Genomic DNA, 27,590 nt, shown 5'->3' on the forward strand with positions numbered 1-27,590 from the left:
AGTTCAGGTCACCATGGAAGCACAGATGAGAGCTTAATGAATAGGAGTTCCTGTTGGATTTTCTCTCTTTTTGTGAGAGAGTAATTTGTTCCAGAAACAGAGAAGAACAGAGAAGAAGTTTCAAGAAGAAGCAGAAGGCTGAGATTGTTTTGTCTATGTGTGATGGGATGATGAGCTGCTTGTGCGCTAAAGCTTAGTCCCTCAGAGCTTGGGCATGATCCTCAAACTCTGCCTTAAGCGGAGCCCCCTTAAACATGACTCCCTCAATTGCTAGCAGAATCCGACAGTGGGCGTTTGCGGAATCTGCTCCAACATAAAAGTTCCTTAACGGAAACACGTCTTCGAGATTCTCAGCGAGACAGTTTCCGGCGAGGAGTGGGTGTACCTATGGGGGGTCCTGAGACTTCTCCACTGTTTTCGCTGGCAGTCTCTTGGAGCCCTCCCTCCGACTCACTTTCTCTCTGAGCTCTTTCCCTCCCCCTGCTGGTGCCTTCCTCTGCTGCAGAGTCTCTCTTAGCGTCTGAGATCCCTTCCACCGCCTGCCTTTCCGATGGCAGTTCCCTGACACTATGCAAGGACATTTTCTGTGGGAACTGTTCTTTGGACATGCATAGTGTGACAGGAAATACTGATAACAAGAGTTCTGTGTAACTTCTTGTAAGTCTCTTGCTTGCATCTTACGGTGAGAGAAGTGGAGAGAGAGTCTTGGACACTTGTTGGACTCTAATCATGCCTTGACCATGGCAGTGGTGAATGTCTGTATATATTTGCTTCAGCGCTCCCGCGCTCCGGGCAGCAGGCTGCTATCCGCAGCCTAGGGAGCCCTGCGGGAACTTCCGTGGGCTCCCCAGGCTTGCTTGATAGCTTCCTGAAACCTGGAGAGTGAGAGGGGTAGGTGCACACCGACCCCTCTCGCTCTCCAAGCTTCAGCGAAAGCCTGTATTCGCCCCATAGGACACACACAGATTTCCCCTTCATTTTTGGAGGGGGAAAAGTGCGTCCTATAGGGCGAAAAATATGGTAGTTCCATTATGAAGAAGACATACAAGTGTTCCATTAGCAGATTTTTCTTTTAAAATTGCATTTTGGGCTGTATGTTTACTAGAGTTTAAGCTTCATGTCTTGGGTCATCTGAATGGCCTAAGCACAATGGCATAAGACACCAAGCACAACAAAATTTCCTCCTGAGGCATTATTACAAATGGGTTTTGCATAGAAAAGTGGTTGAATGTTCCACAACAAGTTCTGGAAATATCTCAGGTATTGTGAACATGGCCAGATAGGTTTGTCAAAAGAGAAAGATCAGATGTTTCCAATTTTATTATTCGGGGGCTCTTGGCAGCTTTTGAGCAATCAGCCTGAAACATCGTTATTAAAACTGCAATAAAATGGTTCTGGTTTATTACAACTGTCTGCATTTGTTTGATCTGCTGTTCTTCATGAAGGTTCAGTATACAGTTTATCATGCACACAGCACTATGAAATAACCCTTTCAACTTAAGAATGCATGAAGAAGAAAATGAGATTGGTTTAGCATGGATATGTGTGTAGTTCAAATGCAGCATTTGCTAAAAAGCTTCATATTTTCATTGTACTGATGGATTCAAAATTGTCTTTTTAGGCATCCAGTTTGGAATCATTCAGTTCTATTATCCCAAACCACTTGGGTAGCCATATGCATCTCTTTGCACAGGGAAAAAGATGTTTGACTGGTTTCCCTACATTCTTGAAATAAAATAAAATGGAGAAGGAATAATAAAATATTTGATAGGGCATTTACACCAGGATAAATTATATGAAAAGTATATTCAATTTGCTCTCTTAACCCTAGGTCATTAGTCATACATATCATTTATACTCTGAGAATCTATTTTACTTCATCACTCAACACCATGGTTTGTTGGAAAACGTCTTAATGGAAAACAGCTAGTCAAGTAAATCCTATCCCTTCCAAAAGAAAGAGAGGTCTTTTTTCACATTCTCTTCCATTAAATTTGCATTAAAGTGACTAGAAGCTGGAGGCATCACTACGAACAGACCTTGCAAGCCTGCCCACAAAAAGGAATGCCCATTTACTTGCCTAGTCTTGGGACTCCAGTCATTTGCCACACTAAGTGCTGTGCCCACCCCATCCTTCAAAAAGAAGGTTCTGGAGACGTGCCACTTATTAGGTCAATGTCTTAGCTTGCGTTTAGCTTCTTGTATGCCTGCTGTATCCTGTAGCAGTACCTTGCTCATCATCAAAAAAAATGTTTATTCGGCTTTACGCCCATCATGATGTACCTTGCTTATGTACCATTCTTATTTAAGCATTTAAGTTTTTTGATAGTCATCAAACTGGGAGTTCAAGTACTTCAATGAGGGCTGGCACAGTTGTGCACCCAATTATATCATTGGTGTCTGATTTGACTCATGATTGGGCTTAGAATAAAATACTAAACTACTATAAACTACTGGATAGTAAAGATCGAACCTGGGAACATTCATGTTCTGTTACTGAGCTACTGCTTTCCCACCATACTGGAAAATACTTTATTCTGCCAAATTGGTTACAAATTAAAAAGAGGGAACTGTGATTTTCATCACTAATTTGATACTAGTCATAGCTTATTTTGAAGAGTCATGGGAACTGTGATTTGCTTAATGAAAGTAATGACCAATTTCACAGTGCAATTCATTTTCATATTTATTTATTTTAACATTTATATCACACCTTTTTGCTAAGGAGCTCAAGTTGCCATACATGGTTCTTCCATACATGGTAAGCCTAAACCTACACACACCAATCATATACACACTTCCTTGGGAATGTTCCAAGGAACTCATTTGCTCTTAGTAGCCTTAATAGAAATCTGCAGGATTGTACTGCACAGTTAGCAGACCTCTTCAGGCACTAACAATGACGGCTAAATTGCCACATGAAGGGAGGTTGCATGATGGGAACAAGCTCACTAGCTCCAGTCCTCTGTTACCATGCTTGCCACTTGTCATGAGTTAGAATAATAATAATAATAATAATAATAATAATAATAATAATAATAATAATAATAAATTTATTAAATTTATTAAATGTACCCCATCCATCTGACTGGGTTGCCCCGGCCACTCTGGGCAGCATTTAACATACATTTATACATAATAAAACATTAAATATTAAAAAGCTTCCCCGTACAAGGCTGTTTTCAGATTTCTTCTAAAGGTCATATATTTACTCATCTCCTTGACATCTCATTCCTTCTTTCCTATCATAAGATCAATGTGATCTTGATTTCTGCACCAAAAGCAACCAAACAATGCTTGCAATCCAAAGATCCATTATTGCCATCAGCCTACAAGTTGTGCCCATGTACAATGTGAGAAGGTTAGAAAGAATATAGTTAGAAGCAAGAGGGAGAACCAACCTAATAGTAATCCAAGGTTCTGTAGCAGAAACATCAACCAGGGCCTCTGTGTCTGGATGTGAGTCATTTCAGGAAGCTAAAAAAAGATGAGGCAGCAGTAAGAGAGCCAAATATATTAATATCTGGGACTGTGGGTGGGGCAGGCTGAGTCTTATGGGAAACATGACAAACTTCATTAGTAAAGGCTTTTAAACCCAAGGTTTCTAAATATAAGATTCAAATCTGTAGTAAGCTTGGAACATATTTTCTACTTCATCAAATGAGAAATACAGTTCCGAGATTTCAGCTCTTACACCATCACTATAAAGAATTACTGGAAGTTTACATGCATAGAGTTTTGAAATGAATCCTTCCAAGAAAAGAATGTTTGATGAACGCTTTCCTTATAGCAGAAAGTCCTATTTTGGTTGGAAGTGGGTTTATTACACAAGAGCTGCAAATCAACTTTAATTGTGCAACCTACATTTGCTGTTACATAATTGAATCCTACCCGAAATTAGCAGTAGTCCAGAAGCATCCAGAGACTTTATCCAGTAGTACAGCGCCATATTTATGAGCTAAGCTATCCAACTGTTGGATGCTGACAGAAAGTCAGTGTGGTGTAGTAATTAATTCAAGAATCTTTTGATATTGAAAGGCCAGTGTAAAGTCTTAGGAAAGCAGTTAGAGCACTTAAGAAGTTCATTAAAATGGCAATCTTTGAAGAAAGACCTGTATTTAACAGTACTGCAAAATCTCCTAAGGAGAGGAAGAGAGACATAAAATATTAATTAGCCCATAAAAGGCTGGTACTGTTTCACAGTAGTGGCTACAATTAAGATGGACCTTTCTGTGCAAAATGTTACACCATTTCTATATGTGACATTGAAATCACCTTTCCCTTACATTCTTTATGTGAATGCCTGAACATTTTTTTAATGCGAGAATTGAGGGGAAGCAAGGGTATGTTCTGGCCAAAGAAGGTTTTATATTTGCATAACAGTGCAAACCTAAATGCACTTACTAAGGAGTATGTCCTCTTGTTACTTCTGAGTAAACATGCATGTAATGTACTGTAATTTGTTCTTAAAGGGTAAAGGTAAAGGGACCCTTGACCGTTAGGTCCAGTCGCGGATGACTCTGGGGTTGGGGCGCTCATCTCACTTTAATGGCCGAGGGAGCTGGCGTTTGTCCACAGACAGCTTCTGGGTCATGTGGCTAGCATGACAAAGCCGCTTCTGGCAAACCAGAGCAGCGCATGGAAACACTGTTTACTTTCCCGCCAGAGTGGTACCTATTTATCTACTTGCACTTGACGTGCTTTCAAACTGCTAGGTTGGCAGGAGCAGGGAGTGAGCAACGGGAGCTCACCCCATCGTGAGGATTTGAACCACCAACCTTCTGATCAGCAAGCCCTAGGCTCTGTGGTTTAGACCACAGCACCACCCACATCCCAATTTGTATTTAAATAACTACATAGGGATCTCAGTTCCTAGCGTTCCAGCCTGGCTCGCTGACAAAAGTTAATGTGTGTGCTTTCCCTCTGAATTCCCAATCTTTCTCACTTGGAAATGTGATGCAGAATCATATTACTACATCCCACATGATCTACAGGTCCTTGTTAAGAAGTGATTCATGTACGGAATTAGAAGCTTAGGACCCAGTTCTGATCTTGCACATTGGTTTTTAAAGGTCATCTGAAAGATCACCTATAGCAGGCATGGGGAACTGGATCTTGCCAGTGGAGCAAATCTTATCTCCCTCACTTTCTAGGGTTCAGCATTGATTAGTTGGATCTATCAATCACACAAGTAACAAATAACAAGTCTCTAACTCACCAGGGGTTTTAGACCCACCCATTGACTACCCTCACCTGGTTCAGAACCTACCCCCCCTAGCTTTCTGGTAGTTCTTCAAGCTTGGTAACATTGGCAGGCTTCCTAGATTTCTTTGCCAACTTACAGACTAAACCTAGATACCAACATGTATATCCATTTAAAAATCATGAAAAGCACAGTAGAGCATAGAACAAGAGCTTGGGATTGCTACCGTGGAGGGGTGAGGGAAGTATGGCGGTGGGGGCAGATGTTATAGGCGAAGGTGATCGAGATACGGATGTGCTCGTACCCCTTCCAATCTGCGCCCCATCCCGAGGGACGAGGGTAGGGTGAGCAAGGATTACTCACCTCCGTCACTGGTGTTGTGCAATGCCAGGTCTATAGGCAACAAAACCGCCACCCTGCGAGATTTCTTTACCTCGCAGGGGGTCGACCTGGCTTGTGTGACGGAGATCTGGGTGCGCGAAGGGGAAACTGTTACCTTACGAGAGATGGCGCTCCTGGGTTTCTCTGTCCTCCACCAGTCACGAACTGTGGACTGGGGGGGGGGAGGGGTGGCATTATTAATCCGGGAAGATTGTTCTTTCAGGGCTCTACCATCGCCATCAATCCCCGGCATTGAATGTGTTGACCTAGTGTGGGGCTCTGAGGTGAGTTTGGCTATATGGCTGGTGTACTGGCCACCTAGCGCACCAGCAGCCACCCTGTCAGACCTGCTGGAGGCGGTGGCCGGCTGGGCCTTGGAGTTCCCTAACCTATTGGTATTGGGGGACTTCAACATCCATGCTGATGCCACTCCCTCCTCACAGGCTCTGGACCTGGTGTCTTCCATGGCGACACTAGAGCTGTTCCACCAGGCCTTTGGTCAGGGTGCAGCCTGACTCCCTCCTCTGGCAACCTGCACAGAATTTGGCTTAACAGTTGACATCAATTTGATTTTAATTAATTTTTAGAATGAAATGTTTTTAGAATGTTGGATTGTTTGATTGTTGTTAGCCGCCCTGAGCCCGGCTTCGGCTGGGGAGGGCGGGATATAAATAAAATTTATTATTATTATTATTATTATTATTATTATTATTATTATTATTATTATTACCACGAAAATAAAAGATTCTCTTTACCACTTTAAGTTTGAAAATGGCTATGCACATTAGCTAGGTCAAAATCTTAGCATGCCACACCTGAGACTGTTCTATTGAGATAGATGTATATGTATGTGTATATGTATGTGTATATGTACAGTGGTGCCTCGCAAGACGAAATTAATTCGTTCCGCAAGTCTTTTCGTCTTGCAAGTTTTTTGTCTTGCGAAGCACGGTTTCCCATAGGAATGCATTAAAAATCAATTAATGCGTTCCTATGGAAACCGCCTTCAGACCAGGTCCGGGGACAGTCTGTCCCCCGACCTCTTCTGAAGGCCGGCGGGGGGCGAAAGTCTTTGCTCCCCCCCCTGCCTTCCCGGGACAGCGGAGACTTCTCCACGGCGAAGCAAGCCCATAGGGAAATTCGTTTTGCGAAGCGCCTCCAAAATGGAAAACCCTTTCGTCTAGCGGGTTTTTCGTCTTGCGAGGCGTTCGTCTTGCGGGGCACCACTGTATATGTATATGTATATGTATATGTATATGTATATGTATATGTAATGGCTGTAGTAATAGAGAGAACTAAATGGCCTTAACATTTTGTACTTTAGCATGCAGGGGTGATGGGGCTGCTGAGCACCATAATAAGCCCAGACTAGATGGAAAACAATTTGTTCTCCATGACCTTACTGTATTTGCTAAAGATAGGCCATGGAGAAACAGGCAGAAATCACTGTTACCATTGGCCAGTACTACAGTATTAAGCAAAAGCCATTCAGCTAATGGTACTCTATTCCATATACACTGGTACCTCTGGTTAAGTACTTAATTCATTCTGGAGGTCCGTTCCTAACCTGAAACTGTTCTTAACCTGAAGCACCACTTTAGCTAATGGGGCCTCCTGCTGCCGCCACACCATCGGAGCACGATTTCTGTTCTCATCCTGAAGCAAAGTTCTTAACCTGAAGCACTATTTCTGGGTTAGCAGAGTCTGTAACCTGAAGCGTATGTAACCTGAAGCGTATGTAACCCGAGGTACCACTGTACATACTTACTATGGGTAGCTGCTAATAATAGACAGTAGTAAAATAAGTGCTTATGGAAGTAACCTGTATATAGATGGCTACTGCTTGTAGTCAGTTTCTTAAGCTAGAAAAAGTGACAGTATGCTAAGTCTGCTTAATGCATGTCCCAAATTAAAATGGGGAATCAAGTGGTTGTTGCCTTACATGGAAACCAAATACAAAATAATAAGAACAAAATAAGGACATTAGAGAAGAAGAGGTAGCAAAGAGACTGAGAAGAAAAAGATATATAAGGATAGAAAACTGAGCTTTTTAAAAGCTGATTTATATGTATAGTTGCAAATTTAGATCCGTTTCAGAAGAAATCCACCTTTTTAAGGAGGTGGAGGGTTAGGGCTTAGGTAAAATATTCAGTGCTTGGACCTGTAACAATCCATTGGAAGATTTATATCTTACTCCTAGCTGCTGGAAAGGAGGCTCTAGTGTAAAAATCCACATTTGAATACGAAAAATGGTGTTACACAAGTCCTTAAAGGAACCAGTTGTTGCACAGTCTTGAGGTGCTCCACTTGTGCAACCATTCTACTTCTAATGCAATAACTCTTGGGTCACTTCTAGATGACCTGTTTATTGAGCTTTTGTTTATGGAGAGATTAGATAATGTTGACTGTTTATTGAGCATTCATTCTGATTTGTTAGCAGGGAGCTTAGCTAATGTTTCAAAGCAAGTTCAATCTCAAGCTTTCCATTACATTTTCCTGTCACTTTCTTTTTTGCAAAAAAGTCCTATTTGGAGGCTGGGGCAGGTTTGTTGAGGTTGACTTAATCAACTATAAATGTGCAGTCTAAATTTAAAACTTAAAAATAGCCATTGTTTGGAAGCACCCTTAGAAGTTGTAGCTATGTATGCTCTGTCAACCTTAAACTGGGCCATAGCATTGCTCTTTAGCTACTAGAAATGCAGAAGTTGGAAGCCTTTCCTGTCAAAACTGCAAAAAAGCAAAAAAAATCATATATCTATTTATTTGATGCAGAGAGAGATGATGAGATAAAGGAGGACACTTTCTTAGAATTATCCCCAATGCAGGCACAATTAGATTGAAGCAAATTACTGTTCTGTTACCTAATATATGTTTTATGTTATTAGAGTATGATGATTGAACAGCACAGAAACAGCCAAAGATGGATTAAGATAATAGCATGGAAACTAGCCCTGAAGAAAAGACAGCATTATGCCATCCCTGAAATGGATAGCAAGTCCTATATGCCAGGGGACTGCTAAGGATCATTCCAGAGCATTTAGGGGTCATGTTTTGAAATTTCCTAGATTAAAGGAAACTGAAATGTATCATTACGAGATGCAGTTATATATCTATTTGTTTCCATCTGGGCTAAATGAAGTTAGACATAGGGATGGGTGAATCTGTCAATTTCAGTTTCTTAATTTCCCCAAATTTCCACATCAGTTTATGATTTTAAAAAATATATCCTTTTGAAAATTCACATTGTTACAATGTAGTTTTCCCTAATATAATTCATTTTTGTATATTATATTCAGTAATATGTGTATATTTTAGTACACATTACTTGGCTGAAGAACTGAATTGCAAAATTCAGAGAATTACTAAAGGATGGTTCTGTTTTTGTTCACAGTGTTTCTGAAAGTATGAAAGTATGAATTAGATCCCTTTAAGTGGGAACTGAATCAAATTTCTCTTCCATCACTAGTTACACATTAATTCAACCTGCTCCATTAGTTCAAAGACTTTCAGAGGAGCTCAGAGTTTTAAAATGACTCTAAGAACAAAACGTAAAGCACAATAAATAGGTAAAAGCAGATGCAGTGGTACAATCAATAGAAATACATACACCTCTATGGATAAAAATACTGCAAAGGAACAGCAGTCCAGGCCAGTCAGTGAACAGCCAGGCAGTTGGGTAGCCCAGGCTACCAAGTGGAGGTTTTACTAGATCTAAGAGGAGGGGAGAGGTGGTAGTTTTGGCAATGTTTAAAGGAAGGAAGGTAGCTTTGAAGAAGGAGTACAGGGATGGGGGTGTCTTTGTCAAGGAGTAAGGAGATTGGGGATGTCTGTGGCAAGGTATGAAGGAAGGAGTGGTTGGCTTTGGTGAGAAAGTTAAGTGGAGTTGGCAAATAAAGTAAGCAGTTCTTGATAAAGTTTTACACATATTAATATATTAATGGTAGTTTATTTTACTAAATTTGTTTGAAATCATTAGGGTTGCAATCGTGTACACAAAAGCTTGGGATTAAGCCCCACTGAAGTCAGAAGGACTTACTTCCATGTAGACCAGGCTTCCTCAACCTCAGCCCTCCAGATGTTTTGAGACTACAGTTCCCGACTTCCGGTTTTGGCCGCGGACAGTGAGGAAGCGCGGAGAGCCCAGCTCGGGTTTTCCGATCATCGTGGAGGCTTGGGGGGAGACGCAAGGGCTCTGCGCACCCCAAAAATCCCAGGGGGAGACCCTTGGGGGACAGGCTACCAGCAGCGTGGGAGCGGTACCGCCGTCTGTTCGGGTCATTTCGTTGAGAGAGGACGCGAGGATGACGGGGCCGTGAGCGCAAATGGGAGAAGACCAACTTCACGATGAGAAGCCTCTAGCTTCAACTGGAGAAAGCGGTGAGCTTCCATAAAGACAAGAAAGGTTTCCCCAGTGTTTACTGTCTCTGCATAAAGGGAAGATTTTGGTTTAAAGCTGGGAGAATCCTGGATGCCTTTGGATTTCTATTTGGTATCCACTCGGTGGACGAGTTAAAATGGCGCAGATACAAAGTTGCAGGAATGAGAAAGGAAGTCTTTGTTAATCCGACTGAGTGAGTACAAACCGAGAACCCACGGCAACAGAATTGAGGGAATTCTAGGGGGATACTGTGGGAAATTCTACGCAAAACTATAAGTGATAAGTGATAATAAGGATGCCAACTGGAAGCTTACATTGTTTAGCTTTTAACTAGACTCGCTTACGTTGTTTTCCCTCTCCTGCCTCTGGCTTCTCTGCCCTCCACCTGGGGGACTTTAAAACTTTTAAACTTTAAAGAGGGTGAAGAAACGGCTGAAAACCTTTTGGCGGAGGCTTTAGAAGTGAAGGTTGAGTTAACCGGCGAACACAGACAATTAAGGACCTTCGGAGGAGACACTCTCTGTGGAGATATTATCAAGGAGGCATATATATTAGCCCCCTTTCCCTTATTTTATTCTTCCGTGTCTGGTTTGGGTTTATTGAGTCCGTCAGTTGCCCTAAGTATAGTTTGTCAATTTGTTAATTTGTAAGTTAATTTGTTAATTTACGCTAACTTGCTAGATATTGTTTTCCGGAGGTCGGGATATTGTAGTGTACCCTATGGGGGACTCCATTTGTTTTGAGCTGTGTTAAAATAAATGCTATATCGCTAAGACCTCGTTGCGGGCCGACATACTCCTCACCCCCACAACGAGGCAGCTAATAGTACTACCGAAAGCTCCTGTGATCAGAGTTAAAGAGGACTCTTTGGTGGAGTACGGATCAGGGACTCTTCACCGACCGGGGACTCCGTACAGACGCAAACTTTTTTCTATGGACTGAGATATCCTAAGACATTCTCTTTGCGCTTTTACACTGCCTTTCCCTGTCCTCTGGTTCTCTCCCCCCCGACCCCCAATTCCCATGGTAACACCTTTTTTGTTTCGTGCTCTATTGGAATACCTACTCCTGCTGTCTTGGAAAATTACTAAAAGCATTACTAAATACATTATTTATTGAGAGACAGGAGATTATAGGGATATTAATGCCAACGGTATCCCCCATTTTACCCTCCTATTCTCATGGGCTTGCAAGAATAATATTTGTATATTAACTGAGGTGCGTTCAGAGAAAGAGACGGTTAGATGGAGCAGAAGGGGATTGGGGGCCTAAAATACGGTCCCCCCACCAGGCGACCGTGAAAGCGGATTTGAAAAAGGACAACCTGAACTCGGTTAATTAATAATTGATTAAGTTACTGAATAACTGACCAAGTGAGAGTGTGAGCCCTTTAAGGGAGAGAATCGGTAATGACGGGGAGAGAAGGGAAAAGGGGAGGAGGGACCCCAGGGGACAGGAAGCTATCACCACAGGAAGAAATTAAAGACCTAGAAATTCTATGGGTAAAAATAAAGGAGAAATTTAAGCAAAATGAATTACATATAGAAAGCAAATTGGGTGAAATGCAGGAGATGATTGATAAAAAAATAGAAGGTGCAGTTGGAGAACTCTCAACTAAGATTCAAGAGCTATCCGCAAAATCCAAAATAATTGAGGAATCTAATAAAAAAATGCAGAAAGAGATGAGAGAACAGAAAAAAGAGTCAGTAAAGATGAAAGAGGATTTGAGAGAACTGAATAAAGCGCAGGAGAGGATCTGGGATGATTTAGCCATGGCAGAACTGCGACAAAAACAACTTCATTTAAAATTTAGGGGAGTTGGTGAAGAAAGGAATGAGGATATAAAAGGAAAAATGATTAAGGAATTATCTAAGTGGTTGGGACTAAAGGAAGAAGAGATGGCTTCATCTATTGAGAATGCGTTTAGAATAAAGGCGAGACCACAACATCTTAAGCTAAATAAATTCCTGGGAGACTGCCTAGTGATTTTTACCTCACTAGAAATGAAAAACTTGATCTTAAAAACGAGTTACCGAAATAAGCTAAAAATTGATGGGAGGCCCATTATCATTTATAAAGAAATACCAATAAGATTGTTACGCAAAAGAGAAGGGTACAGACAAGTGGTAGGCGTTTTAAAGAGAAATGACATACAATATAGATGGGAGTTCCCTGAAGGGATCACCTTTTTCTACAAAGATAAAAAATTTAGGTTAATGGACACCCAGGAGGTTGAGAAGTTTTTGAGAAGATATGAGAAGGAGCTTGGTAGGACAGAGAACAGGTTAAAGGCTAGGGAGGAAGATGAGGAGGAGGGGAGGGGGAGAAGGAAGGAGAGGCCGGGAAAAGAAGAGATGGAAGTTGAAGAAGAAAGTGAGGAGGATGAAGCCGCGGTGGGAGAGGTGGCGGCAGAAGAGGAGGAGTTCCTAGGGGGTAAAGGTCCCAGATTATAAGTTCGCTAATCCGACTAGAGTGTGTATTATAGCTAAGAGTTAAACAATAGCTTTAACACTGAAATTTTTATCGTGGAATGTGAACGGGCTGAATGAGAAACTTAAAAGGAATAAAATTGAGAAGGCTTTGAAAAATAAGAATTATGACGTAATTTGTTTTCAAGAGACCCATATAGCCAAAAAACACGAACACATCTTGGTAAATAAAAAACTAGGGGTAGAATTTATTAACTCTGAGGTAAATAAAAAAAAAAGGAGTAGCGGTATATGTTAAAGAAAAATGGGACCCAGTACTAATATGTAAGGATGAAGAGGGGAGAATTTTGGGAATACAACTCAACTTCCGGGGGGGGGGGGGGGGAATTAATGTGGTAACGGTATATGCACCTAACACAAATAAAGCCGAGTTTTTTTGGAAAGTTAGAACAAATCTTGCTAGAGTTAGAAGATCATAAACTAATTCTGCTTGGGGACATGAACGGCGTACCAGTACCGGATCTGGATAGAAGTGTAACGAAGGGGAAACTGAACCAAGGGAAGCTCCCAAGATCTTTTAACAATCTTGAGGAGAACCTAGATTTAATAGATATATGGAGACATAAAAACCCCGCAATAAAACAGTTCACACATTTTTCAGAACCCCACCAGAGTTGGGGTAGAATTGACCAGATCTGGGTGTCAAGAACACTATCAATAAGAGTAACGAAATGTGAAATACAACCCAGGACCCTATCAGACCATTGTCAAATAGCTCTGGAAATAAAAAAAGAAACATCAGGCCCGCGCAGGTGGAGGATGAATGAATACCTATTTGAAATTGAGGAAGTGATAGAAAAGGCCAAAAATACCCTGAAGAATTACTTTGACCTAAATCTGAATAAGGACACTCCCATTGATATAGTCTGGGACGCTGGTAAGGCAGTCCTAAGGGGCCTCTTGATACAACAAAACAATTACAGAAGGAAAGTAAGAGAACAAAAGAAAGAAGAGATTCTTACCCAATTAAAAGATTGTGAGAAAAAATTGGTAATAAGACCGGGAGATGAAAGGATTAAACAAACCGTTAAGGTGTTGCAGGCACAATACTCCGCACTATTAAACCAAGAGGTAGAATGGAAAATCAAGCTTATGAAGCAGAAGTACTTTGAGTCAGCGAATAAGACAGGGAAACTACTAGCGTGGCAGCTAAGAAAAAGCAAAAAGCAAAATGTGATCAATAAATTAATAATGGATGATAGGATAATAGAAGACCCAGACGAAATAGAAAGTAGGTTTACCCAATTCTATGAAAAGCTGTATGAGAAAGAAGAAGAAATTGTAGAAATAGAAAAATATTTGGATAAATGTGGAGTGAATCGCCTAACTGAGGAAGACAGAATATATTTAAATAAGAAGATTACAGCAGATGAGGTTAAGGAGGCTATTAAGAAAATGAAACCCGGGAAAGCACCTGGTCCGGATGGCTTATCCACTAAATATTATAAAACCCTTGGAGATCATATAGCCCCAGTACTCAGTGACGTCATTAACAACATATTTCAAGGAGGGAGGATCCCCGATTCATGGAAAGAGGCACATATTACATTAATTCCAAAAACGGAAACCGAGAAAACGGATATAAGAAACTATAGACCGATTTCCTTGCTTAATAATGACTACAAGATCTTTGCAGATATCATGGCGAATAGGCTTAAGAACTACTTAAAGAGATCTATTCACAAAGACCAAGTGGGATTCCTCCCTAACAGGCAGCTGAAAGACAATGTTAGGCACATATTGAACATCATCGAATACCTAGACATGAGGATAGACATTCCGGCGGCGCTGATTTTTATTGACGCCGAAAAGGCCTTTGATAATGTCTCTTGGCTTTTTTTACTACAGTGCATGAAAACAGCAGGAATAGAAGGCCCCTTCTTGGAAGGCATAAAGGCAATGTACTCAGGTCAAAGGGCCAAGCTGATCATTAATAATAATCTCACCAGCTCCTTTATGGTGCACAAGACAAGGTTGCCCACTGTCCCCCCTTCTATTCATTATGGTTTTAGAGATAATTGCAAATAAAATAAGGGAGTCATCAGGAATAAGGGGGATAAGAATTGGAGAAAAGGAGTATAAACTAAAGGCGTACGCCGACGACCTGGTCCTGTCTTTAGAGGAACCAATGGACAGTGTTATTAATGTATTAAAGATTCTAGAGGAATTTGGCAAACTGTCAGGGTTCAAATTAAATAAGAAAAAAACCAAAATCTTAGTGAAGAATCTGGAAGAAGATGTAAAGAATCAGTTGGAGCAAATGACAGGTATTAAGGTAGTGAAAAAGGTGAAGTACCTGGGAATATGGATTTCCCCAAAAAATATAAATTTAGTAGAAGATAATTATACCAGGGTTTGGAAAGAAATCAAGAAAGATTTAGACATCTGGAATAGGCTGAAATTATCATGGACAGGAAGGATGGCCGCGATCAAGATGAGTATTTTACCAAGACTACTATTTTTATTTCAGAACATCCCCGTAATTAGAGGAACAACATGCTTCAAGAACTGGCAAAAAAATTTGGCGAAATTTATATGGCAGGGGAAAAGGGCTAGAATTAAATTTAAACTCCTGACGGATCTAAGAGAAAGAGGGGGCTTTGCAGTCCCAGATTTGAGGCTCTACTATGATGCAGCATGCCTTTGCTGGATAAAGGATTGGGCCACCCTAAAAAATTCAGACTTATTGGATCTAGAGGGCTTTAATGCTAGGTTTGGCTGGCACGCCTACTTATGGCAGGATAAAGGGAAAGCCCACAAAAGTTTCTCTAACCATATTATTAGAGGTTCGCTACTTGAGGCATGGAACAGGAATAAAAAATTGATTGAAAGAGGCACGCCCTGGTGGCTCTCCCCAATTGACATTATAACATTAAAAAAATCAAACCAGATAGGGGAAAGATGGACATATGAAGATCTTTTAGTTAAAACAGAGGGAGGCTGGAAGGTTAGACCCTATGAAGAACTGAAGGGGAAGTTAAATGGTTGGATACAATACCACCAGATTAATGCACTGTGGCTTGAACACAAAAAACTAGGGATGAGCGAAAAAAAGTTGAGATATCAGGTGGAAATCCTGGAAAGTAACACCAAACCCCTCTCTAAAAAGTATAAACAACTGCTGGCCTGGGAAACTAAGGACGAAGAAGTGAAGGGAGTGATGGTTAAATGGGCCAGAGACCTGGGACATAATCTAGAATATGAGAGATGGCAGAAACTATGGAAGAGGGGTATGAAGTTTACAGCATGTGCTGCCCTCCGAGAAAATTTAGAAAAAATGATGTATCGCTGGTACATCACCCCGGCAAGACTGGGGAAGATGTACAAAAACGGAAGCAGCACCTGCTGGAGATGTAAAAATAAGGTAGGAAACTTCTTTCATATGTGGTGGACCTGTGATGTGGTGAAGAGATTCTGGGGACAAATCTATGATGAGCTAAAGAAAATACTGAAATATAATTTCCCCAAAACACCGGAGGCGTTTCTCTTAGGTATGGTGGGAGAGGAGATCAAGAGCGAGGATCAAACTTTTTTTCAATACGCCACGGTGGCGGCCAGGATCCTATTGGCACAAAATTGGAAAACGCCTAACACCCCCACGATCAAAGAGTGGCAGATGAAATTGTTTCAATACATAGAGCTAGCGAGACTGACACAAAGAATTAGGCATCAAAATAATGTTAAATTAAAAAATGACTGGAACAAATTTTTAAGCTATATTGAAGTTAATTTGGGAATTACCAAAGTAACAGTGGATGGAATTTAATACCTGCAACATACAGACCATAGTATTGGCAGCATATAACTGCAGAAAAACCTTAAGAGTTTTTGATCTAAACCGGGTTGGATGGAGGTCAAGTGTTTGTAATTGTGTGTGAAATGAGGTAATTGTACTCTGTTCTTTTTTTCTTTTTACCTTTTTCTTTTCTTTACTTTACTTTGTTTTTCTCTTTTAATGCTGTTGTTGCTCTTTTTTATGTCTACTTGCTGTTTAATGTATTTTGTAAAAGCTTAATAAACGGAATTTAAAAAAAAGAGAGAGAGAGACTACAGTTCCCATCATCCCTGACCACTGGTCCTGCTAGGTAGGGATCATGGGAGTTGTAGGCCAAAAACATCGGGAGGGTCGAGGTTGAGGAAGCCTGATGTAGATATACATATACTAATTGCACTGTAGGCCAGTTTAGTTTGTGATCATTGTCCTGATGGCGTGCTTTAGAAGATTTGGCAGAGAGAAATCATTTTTCTTTGTACATTTTCCTTTTGGTGTATTTCCAATTGTTGAAGATAAAACTATGTCCTAGTTCATCATCAACAATCCATTTAATACATGGGGCAGGTTTTATCTCTTGGCCCTCCTTGCCTCTAGGGAATATACTTGCATTGTTACATTGCAGAATTCTTGGAGGCACTTGCTAATTACAGGAAATGTTTTAATGTCAACATATTCAGATTCTATATTTAAAAAATTAAGGGCAATGTTTAAAAATAACTTAAGGGAATTGCAATCCTTAAACATCCTGGTTGAGTTAATAAATGTTAGGTATGGGTTGTAGTGACTGATGTACCTACGCTTTGTCTTAACTTGTGGTGATGTTACCAGCAATACATAGAGATAGAATTGCCATTTCAAATGCTTAATGACAAGTAATACTCTTATAATCCAGAGAACCAGGAGTGAATTTGTATCACTGTGGTTCAATGAACTCTTGCGGAACTGGTAGTGGAAGATCCTACAATGCAGCAGCATGATAAACTGAAGATTGCATTACTGTGTAAGAAAAATGATAAATATAGGTAGTGTGATATAAACAAGTGAGGCATAACAAGTGGGAAGCTCACATGTACCCCTCACATGTTTTGAAACAATGGGATAGCCTCACGCACCATGTCTACACTTCCTGCCACCTATAGCAGCAATGCTTCCCTGTCATTCAACTATTTGGATGGCATAGAGAAAGGCTTTCTACCCATGCTGATTTATGTGGAGAGTTCCTCCACATGGGGAGGGACTCTGGCTCAGTTAATGGTGGAGGTAGGACTATTCCACATTTCTGTATAGTTCTTTTCACATTCATTTATTTCATATATTTGTATACTGCTTAATACTTAAAATCATCTCTAAATAGTTTAGAAAACAAAAAAATACAACATAACAATGAGACTGAGAAATAAAAATACAATATTAAACAAAAGTGTGATACAATGTAATAAAGCAATAACATCCCAAAAACAAAAACCTACCAGCATATTTTGAAACATCTTTAAAGTCAGGGCCCCCCTCTCTCTTGAGTCTCCCTCTTACCTGACTTACAAAATACTCAAATTCTGCCTTGCATCTAGACAAATCATAAAATACTGAAGTTTAGTGTATGTGTAGAATGTGTTTATTTGGGGAAGGAATCAGCAGTTTTAATGTGCAAGAACTGAAACTTAAGGAAATACAAATATTACCTGTGGAATAAGATGTAGTAGGACATCTCCAGAAAGAGTTCCTACATCTAACCCCACAAATAGCTGTAAAATGAGGGTGTAACATTCTTGACAGGAATTAAATAGAATGAGAGTTGTGCCAAACATAGATCCAATTGTCTTAAGTAAATCTGCAAGAGTGCTATAGCTATATTCTATAGAAGAAAAGATGAAAGCAATGCTAAAAACAATTCTTGCATTTCTGTTGTTAAATTAACTTGAAAGCTCAGATTTTGAAATCCAATTGTCAAATAAAGAAAAGGGCAAAGAAGCACTTCATAAGGTGAAAGTAAGTTCCATGAATTTTAACAGCATTTCCATTAAATAGGATTTTTGCCTGACCCAGGGTACAAACCATAGGTCAGAGCTCATATATGCTGGGAGGATTAGGCAAGACTGTGATGTAAGGCAGATGAAACAAAGCACAGCACAACACAACAAAGCAGAGCAAAGCAGAGATGCTGAACAAATGAGCAGGTCATCTTGCAGTAGGCAAAGTAAAATTGGGAAAACAGAATCAAGTGAATCTGAAGGTTATATATTAGCAATGCCTAATGTAAGATAATACACTAAACCATTGGAGGCAAAGGTAATGCTTGATTATACGTACGTCTTACAAGTAGGGGAAAGGTGATAGAACCAGTACTTTTGTTATACTGATGCTCATTCAAAACATTAAAAAATAGTGTCAGGGGCTCAGGAGCAGAGGCACAGGAGGGGGAGGAAATGGAGAGCGAGGGGGAGGAATCCGAGGGGAGCGTAGGCAGTGACAGTGGTCAGAGGGATTCCATGAGCCTCTCCAGCGAATCGGAAGATTCACAGAAGGGAGCGCCGATGGCCAGGACAAGGGGGGTGCCAAGGGGGAAACCCCAGAAGGAAGGGGCCAGCGGGGATTCCCAGAGCAGCAGTTGGAAATCAGGACCAGCTTCCCCACCAGAGCGCAGTGGGGGGGAGGAGTCCCAGGCATCGGGACCAGTGTTCTCACCACCAGCGAGAGGAGATGAGTCAGGATTGACCACGCCTCCATCGGAGAGCGGGGAAACGGTCAAGAGGAAAGTTACCGGCTGGGCGCGCGCGCCAAGTTCAAATGTACAGGTGAGCGGCACAGCAGGTAGCCCGGATAGGGAGCCAGGTCCTAAAGCCCGCCGGAAGGAGGGGCAAGACTCAGGGGGGTCAGCGTCAGAAGAGTCCAGAAAGGAGGAAACCCCAGGGGGCAGAAGGACCCAGAGGAGGAAAGAACAACGGAAGAGGTGGAGTAAGGCTAGAGTCTTAAACTGGTGTCTAGGAGGCGGAGACTCAGATGGAGCTTCGCCGGTCTAGGTTCTAAGACGTAGAGTTGCACGCTGCGGTTTGGAAATGGAAACTAATCTTCAATAAAGACTTTTATACGTTATTACTGACTAGCGTTGGTCCTCTGTGAGCTGGGACCTAGAGGCAACTCTGACAAATAGTATATGCAATCATTGTGCTGTTAAATAGTGAGAAATGAGACAAGGTGGAGAATGGATTAAAAGTCATACCACTTTTTTATTCCTGAAAAATAACGTATTGTATCAAAATAAATAAATTAAAAATTGTCCAGCAGAACCTTAGAGACCAACTAAGTTTGTTCTGGGTATAAGTTTTCATGTGCATGCACACTTCTTCAGATACCTGACTTTTCATGCAAACTTAGTTGGTCTCTAATTGCTTTTATTTTATCAACTATTTTTTTGAAAATTGATGGCCTAATTGTATGGTGTTTTATCTGAAGGAAGAAAATTTTATTTCTTAAATTAATTAGCAGTAGCAAAAACTGCTACCATCTGTTACTAGTGACAAATAATGTTTCTTATGTAAGTGTGAAAAACAGAAGATAAAATTTAGTAACAGCATCTTAGCAATTACTTTCTCAAAGGAAGATGCTCATGTCATTAATGAGGCAATTAAGAGAAACAATAATAAAGTGTGTTTAGAAAAAATGGCTCTCTCTAAAGATGCTTTCAGAATTACTAGTCAACCTAGAAACCATGTAAATCTTGTTTTTTGTCTTATTCCTGCCAATTTAATCCCATAGATAAACCAGTTTGATTTCACCCTGACTACAGTTTACCTGGTTTGAGGGTATGGTTCTATGAGGGTTAAACTATAGTACAGAGAGGAGGCTCTCCAGCCAAAGATATGAACGCAAAGATATATTTTGAAATCTACCTGTTATATGGAGTTCATTAATACTGTTTGAAGAATGGAAAATACATTGCATAAAGAATTATGGTGAAGGTAAACATGTTTTAGTCAGGCAGATTCCATGCAGGGTCAACCTGAGAAAGGCAGCACCCTGCTGGGAAATGGTACTTTCATCAGCACCACTGATGTTCAGAAAAGCAGCTTTCCTTTCCAGAACACTTATGTGTACACAGTGAAAACAGAAGAAAATTGGATGAATATTTTCAATGTAATATTTATCAAGAGATTCCTTTACCACCATTCACCAAAATGGTCATAGGATGTTAAATAGAAGAAGTAAATATACAAACATATGGTAACATTTAATTAACTTAATCACACTGTAGTATGAATAATGATATTCAAAAGGCACATGAGAGCATTTTCATAGATGGGGCTTAAAGTTGTCTCCTGACAGAGTATTTTGCAAGAAGCATTCAAGTTGAACAATTAAAATGGATTAAAGTGCTATGCTGCCCTAGCACAACAAATCCAGTTGTGTTTTTTAAAACAAACAAACAAACTAGACTTATTGCTGTTAGCAAAATGACAAGGAAATGCACTTAGAAGTGTGGGGTAAATGAATGATTAGTGGAAAGGTATATAAACACCATTCAAGGAAATCAGGATGAATGCTTAATAAAGACCAGATAGTCTAATTTCTACGTAAGTGTCAGGGAACTGCCATCGGCTCAGGGGCGAGAGGGGGAAAGCCAGATGGATTACAGAGAGCCCCCAAAGATCGTGGGAAGCAGCACCTCCTCAGTGGAGGAGAGTAACCACGCCTCCAGCGGAGAGGAGCTGCAAGGCTCGGGGGAGGCGAGGCGGTGCCAGGACACCTTGGCTGAGCAAAGCGGGTAGGAGAGAGGTCCTCTGTTACCCACGCCCTCCTTGCGAAGTAGGCTTCCGCGCAGAGAGGGGAAGCACAGACTGGGCGTCAAGAAACTACTCTGCTGCGGAAGGTTTAAGGACCGCCCACTCTCAGATTCTGCCAGTGAATGAGGGAGCCACGGAATAGTGGTGCTCTGCATGGTGAAGGTTTTTTTGGTACTAATAAGAAGGCTTTACAGCCGACCAGGGAGCAACCCCCTGATTTATGCCTTACTGATAGGCATAAAATTGCTATGTAATTGCTATGTAAACAAACATATTATTAGTATGCCTTACTGACAGTAAGCTTTGTGCAAGAAAACCAAAATGAATGCTCAATAAATGGTTCATCTGTAGGAGTATCAGTCTACAATGCAAAAGTACAAACTATGTTTGTTAGAAGTAGTGATGAACACAGAGTTTAGAATTCAGAAGTACAGGAGTACAAATTCTTGCAGGTACAAATGAGTGTGGTCTCTCTACTGTTGCAACTATCTGTTGCCCTTTCAGGATGGCTACAATGAGAAAGCTTGCTAGCTGCTACAGCATCCATTAAATAGTATCATTGTGGGCACCCAGACATTGGGGAAACTACATTTTTCTGGTGTTGGGGGGAGAATGAGGCTTGTGGCTGTTGTTCAATAGCAACATATATTAATTCTAACAGCCAGTTTAATAATCCTGCTTCTTGTTTTGTGATGATCACATGCAGTCTAAAGGAACCTGCAAATTGGCCTTTAAATTGAATGTTTAATCAAGGAGAATGGGATGTTCTCCATTATATAAAAGAATGCTATTTTACTCACTTTAGATACTGAGCAATTCACAAACCTTTTAGCATTCAGATATAAAACAGATTAGCTAGCAGAGGGTTGATCCATAGAATTCCAGCCTCAGGAAAAGATATTTCGAATACATTTCCAACTACAGTATTGCTGTGGCGATTTTGCCCCATCCTGACAGACATAAAATAGATGAGGTTCTTCTGGAAAATAATGCAAGGTTTGGCCAGCATTCTAAATTTCCAGTTCATGCCCATTTTTGCCACAGCTTTTCATCTACAGTACATACAGTTGAAAAGCTCACTGATAAAGCTGATAAGCAAATTTCATTTTCTATGAACTTCATTGCTTTGTGTTGATTTCATGTTTCACCATATCCTTGAAGTTTGGGCAGCACTGCCCATCAAATGTGTTTAGTGATTTTAATTAGTAAAAAGTGATGGTGTTAAAGGAAAAAAGGGTAATACCCTTTGTAGCTGCCATTGTACTTTGGGCATGAGTGCGTACCAGCTAGCTACAGTACAAGAATCTGCTCATCATTTTACCTGTGCTTTCCTTCAATTTACTTTTACCTGGTATTCAGATATTTTTAAATGTTTCCTTATTGCTTCCACTACATCTTCAGTTTCATTCCAAGAGAAACGTTTTCATTGCTTCTTCAAATGACCATACTAGTTAGGTAAAATTTATAATCCTGGTTCCTCTGACTAAACATTGATGGACAGATATCTCTTTGATGAGTAATATAATAAAGAAGAATTTTTTTGGAAGACTTCACTAAAATAGCTTTCTAAAATTTAAAACATGGCTCAGCAGCAAATCTCAATTAATATTAAAAAGGGTACACATTACTTCCTCAGGTCTTGAATGTTACCCGCAAGATTGGCTGCAAAACAAGCAGGCAAGTCTGGATGAGCCAACAGAGGTATACTCCAAAAGAAAGACTCCAAGTTTTCTAATTTGTTAGCACACTCTTCATCAGTGGTTGGTGTCCATTGGGACTTAAAAGAGCTGAGGGCAAGGAGACCAACAGTAGGTGGAGCCAAAGTCAATGACTAATTCTAGTTTTGTCACCATCATGCTCCCTGCTGAGTTCTACAGGGGCAAAGCTGAGGCTGAGGACCATGGCAGCAACTAATCATAAATAAGAAGGCAGGTTGGTTGAGAGCAGAACTACGTTGCTGGAGCAGGTTGTAGGGCTGCCATATGTCCATATTTTTCCAGACATTATGGGGATTTCAAAGGTGAAATTAATCCTGGGGAGGAATTTCTTAGACAAGTCAACATCTTTTTAGGTGTTCTTATTTTTACTTTTTGAAATATGGCAATCCTATCCATTTGCCCTTATGGATCAGCCTCCACTGCTCTTCATCAGAACCCTTTGCTGTGCCTAAAAAGAAAAACTCTTTAAAAGAAGTTGCCTTTTATCAAGTCCTTCTAATTCAGTATTGCCCACTCTGGCTGAAAGTAGCTCTTCACGGACTCAGGCACCATTTTCTCACACCGCCTGCTCCTTGATCTTTAAATGAAAAACAAACACATAAAATTGGAACCAGGGACCTACCACATGCAAAGTATGTGCAAATGCAATTATGATTCATCGCTTCTTCATTTTCTCCCTTCCCAGAAGGGAACAACTGGTTATTACCTCTGATGAAGAATATACCATACTCAAAATGCATTTAGCATTTTGGAGAGGTTCTGTAAACAGAAGCAATTTGTTCAAGCACCTCTTAAAGTTTATCTCTGTTTGTTGCTCTGAAAATTGGTGCTGACCTCCTTCCTCTCCTCTCCTTAGACTTCACCCCAGTTACTCTTGTAACACCTGCTTTTTCACCACAGCTACCACTTCCTGGCTACTACCGTTTTCGGAGCCATGGTATTAGGTTATGATGCAAGGTTCTGGATGTGGCATCATTAGTGAGGTAGAAAAACTGTGTGATGAGTTCTTTCTTTATTGTTGCATTTTGGAAGTTAATATTTAAAGCTTAAGCAGCAGCAGAAAAATTTGCTGAAAGCTATCTCGTAAACTTCATAGCTGTGTTGGAATTTGAACCTGTGTTTCCCACCTGCTCCTCAGCCACATCCATTGGTGCCAACTTGAATAAAATAGGAGGGGTAAGCCCCACCCTGCATAATCAATCACATGATGCAGCACATGCACACTATTTGAATGGCAATACCCATCAACTTTGGGGGGGGGGCAGGCCCCTCAAATATTTTATTGGGGGAGCGAAGATCCTTGGCCCCTAGGAGTTGGCTTCTATGGCCACGCCCCTTACCATGTCTAAATGCTCTAGACCAGCAGTGGGGAACCTTAGTTCTGGGGACCAAATGCAGCCCTTCAGAACTCTGGTCCTTGGGACTCTCCTTAGATCATGCCCCTTCTCAGCCACATATTTAATGCCTCCTTGCTCTAAACACTGTCTTACATTGCTTTTTAAAAAGTCTAAGAACAGGTGTTATACCCTCCAAAATCTGACAGACAGAAAGGCCATGCTTGTAATAGGCAGCATACTCTAAGGGCCCAACTAGATGAGATCCTATTCATCCAAATACCATTTATGTGAATGACATTCTAAAAGACTGTTAATCTGAATCACTGGCACATTACCAACATTTTGAACTTGAGGCTTGCAGGAAATGGCAAATGGATCTGAGATAATTTTGGTTATATATTTAGCTCTGCAAAATAAAATAGCTTAGGAAGTTCCAGAGAACCATTTTAGTGTTTGTGAATCCCTTTCTAGTGTCTATGTAAGTGCTACAGTTGAAGCAGAAAAAACTAAATGGTAACAAATAAATGTACACATGTACCTGAAGAATATAGCACATCTGTTGAAAACAACATATAAAATGAATAAATATATAAATAGCAACACAATCCTTTGCTGAGATGAGAAGTGAATCACATGAAAATGCTGTGCTTACTAAGTTATCCATACAATTTTCCATTCACCACTTGACTCACTGACCAGATTACAGTCCTCTTGCATCCCCCCAATCCTTTGTGGACATAAAGTTCTCTCCAGTATTTTCCTGATAATCTCTCCTCTTTGGTTCTGGTGGTGTTCACTATAGTTGTTAACTGACATGATACCTAAATCAACTTTCAGATACCTATGGTGAGAGGCAGAGCTGTTGTCTTCCTTCATTTCTTTATCAGGATGCATTCCTGCAGTATTTGGTCCAAATATAAAAGTCAAAAATGCTATCCAAAGAATGAGACAGGTAGAGTCAGGAAACATATTTCCTCCCATAATCTGTGTTTGTGTTGGTGGTGTTGAATTCTGGTTTGAAGTTGGCAGCTTTAAACTTGAAACCTGAAGAATTTATACAATAAAGGAGGGAACCCTCAATTAGAGTGGCTGCAATATGCTTGGAAGGATTTATATAGTTGGCTAAGCTGATTTGCAGCGACAAGCTGTTTCTGAATAATATGGGGGTCTGCAGGGAAACAGCAGGAAGCTAAGTCGACTGTGGGTAGAATGGTTCAGTAGCATTACACAGTAAAAGGGTGACTCAAATGGATCATTCCTCTCCCCCATCCCCAACAACAATAATAAAATCCTTGTAGTAAATTGCTCCATTCTTCATTAACCAATTTGATAATGGTAGGCTTCTGTGATAAGTTTATGAAAAGGTTTTATGTTTCCCTTTCACTGCATAATGTCAGGAGGACTAGGAAAATTCAACGAAGATTGCATATTAGTATAAGAGCTCTGCAGGTGTACATACAAACCAGTTTCCAGTCACTTCCAGTCACAACAAAGAGCTTGAACCTATGAGCCTCTGAACTAATAGAAAACAGCAGGTTCTATTTTACCTGTGTTGAAGCATCTCTGCTTTGGTCTACATTTATGGGAGAATGAGGTGGTATTCTGCACTACACAGCTTCAAATTGTAGGTTTGTATTCTGGATTTGAATGTTTCTAAATGAGAGAAGGTGAAGAACACTATTCCAGCACTTTGTTGTGCTGGTTTTCTATTCACAAAGGCATAGGGCTGTATTAAAAATGTGATCACCCATCCACAGACTGAGTGGTACAGTCCAGAACACCACCTCATCATAACTTCTCAGTCACTGCAGTTCTAGTGCTCTGCCTCCCCACAAACACACATAATACTGCAACATCCAGTTTCTTTATGTATTACATTTATGTCTCACCTTTCCTTCAAGGAGCTCAAGGCAGCATACATGAAATTGCATCCCAGTTTATCTTCACAACTATCCTTAGCTTAGGCTGTGAGAAAGTTATATGTCCTAGATCATCCAATGAGCTTCATGACTGAGTGGGGATTTGAATGTGATGCTCCTTGTCATACACACTGTCAGGGGCTGGACTGAGGTGGAATGGTGGGAACCGTGCCCCCCCCCCTATTCCAGCACCTTCCCGAGAAGAGGAGGATAGTATCGATTTAGAACAGTGGTTTGCAGAAGGTTCAGAGGCTACAGAGGGGAGAAGCTGGGAAGTATTGGGGAGTAGCAGGAAGAAGAAGCACCAGGGGAGAGACAGCTAAAAGACTCAGTGTCTCTTGAAAGCATTCCTGACCCCCACTCTCCCGGAACAAGGTGTGCCTTGAGGGTGGTAGAACAGAAAACTGAAAGGCAGAAAGCACAGGTCAATCAGCACAGGGGTGACATAGAATAGGGGGAACTGATGTGGTGGAACTTTACTTGGAGCAATGCCATTAACTAAGAGAGACCACATTCCTTAGTCTCTCTTTTTGAATATTGAATAAACTACCTGGTAAAAACTCATTTTGTTTTTCCACTTCTTGGCATCCCACTGTAAAAGGGATAGGATTCCCTGAAGCCTTGACACTAACCACTACAACACACACTGGATTCACATTGGATTTAAGATTATCTGTATTGGCCTCAGAACCCAAAACAAAGTGAAGACAGTTGTCATGTTGTTTTCATCAAAATAGAACCTGTGCAAACACTTGTACAACTCTTATTTAAGATAGTATGCCATTGCACATATGTAGAATGCCCTTGCCTCCTCATTTTTAAAAAAATCAGTTAGTCTACACACATCTATAGACAGAAAATGAGTTTCCATGTAAGAGGACCAACAAGTATGATTTTCAGACGAGATTGAATCCACACTTCTTATTTAGCAGTTAAGCCATAGAGCATGACATCATTTTCAAAATTCATTTATTGTTTGTACCTACACGCCCACTGCCAAAAACAGACACAAATACTTTTAAAATGTGAGGAAACACCTGCTTCTAGTTGCATGCAGTTTTCCTCCCTGCAGAAAAGAACACACCAGTGAACTTTTCATTATCCAAAACCATTCTTTCTTTAAATGTAAAGAACAAAGAATTCTGTGGCACCAAACAGACTAACAAATTTATTAAGACGTAACCTTTTAAGGGCCACAATCCATTTCATCAGATGCCTGAAGTGTAATCCTGAATTAGCAAGCTTGCATACACATGGTGGTGGTAGTGAAGAAAACAGTGAGATTAAAGTGGTGGTGAAGAAAACAGTGTAAAACAGTGAGATTAGAGGGAAATGAAATGTTAAAAAAAAAGCAGACTAACATCACATTTTGCTTAAAGTTATTAATGTTCTCATCATGCTGAAAAGAACCTTGCAAATATGTAATTTTATCAAAACATGATTAGAAATGTATGAAGATTCGCTTGTGCCCATGCCGGGAAACTCCTATAGACATACAATTTATTCTATATCTAATTCCAGATACCGCAAAGGACATCACTTTTTTCTGGGAGGACGCAGGGGGAAGCATAGCCCTAAACATATTGTGAATCTAAGTTTGGCCTCATTGGGG

The 27,590-nt window shown here is 40.6% G+C and overlaps 1 protein-coding gene across 1 annotated transcript; it reads right to left on the reverse strand.

The window, feature by feature from the left end:
• Nucleotides 1-3,091: 3,091 nt before the first annotated feature.
• On the reverse strand, nucleotides 3,092-26,759 carry SLC39A12 (solute carrier family 39 member 12). Its single transcript, XM_083706216.1, has 6 exons — nucleotides 24,726-26,759; nucleotides 23,283-23,299; nucleotides 17,906-18,125; nucleotides 13,693-13,708; nucleotides 4,018-4,139; nucleotides 3,092-3,477 (listed from the first exon to the last, which is right to left on the reverse strand). The coding sequence occupies exons 1-6, from the start codon at nucleotides 25,038-25,040 to the stop codon at nucleotides 3,325-3,327; spliced, it is 843 nt and encodes a 280-aa protein (XP_083562342.1). The 5' UTR covers nucleotides 25,041-26,759; the 3' UTR covers nucleotides 3,092-3,324.
• Between the last annotated feature and the right edge of the window lie 831 nt (nucleotides 26,760-27,590).

The sequence above is a fragment of the Podarcis gaigeae genome, assembly GCF_964106915.1.
Source record: "Podarcis gaigeae genome assembly, chromosome: 12".
Classification (NCBI taxonomy): domain Eukaryota; kingdom Metazoa; phylum Chordata; class Lepidosauria; order Squamata; family Lacertidae; genus Podarcis; species Podarcis gaigeae.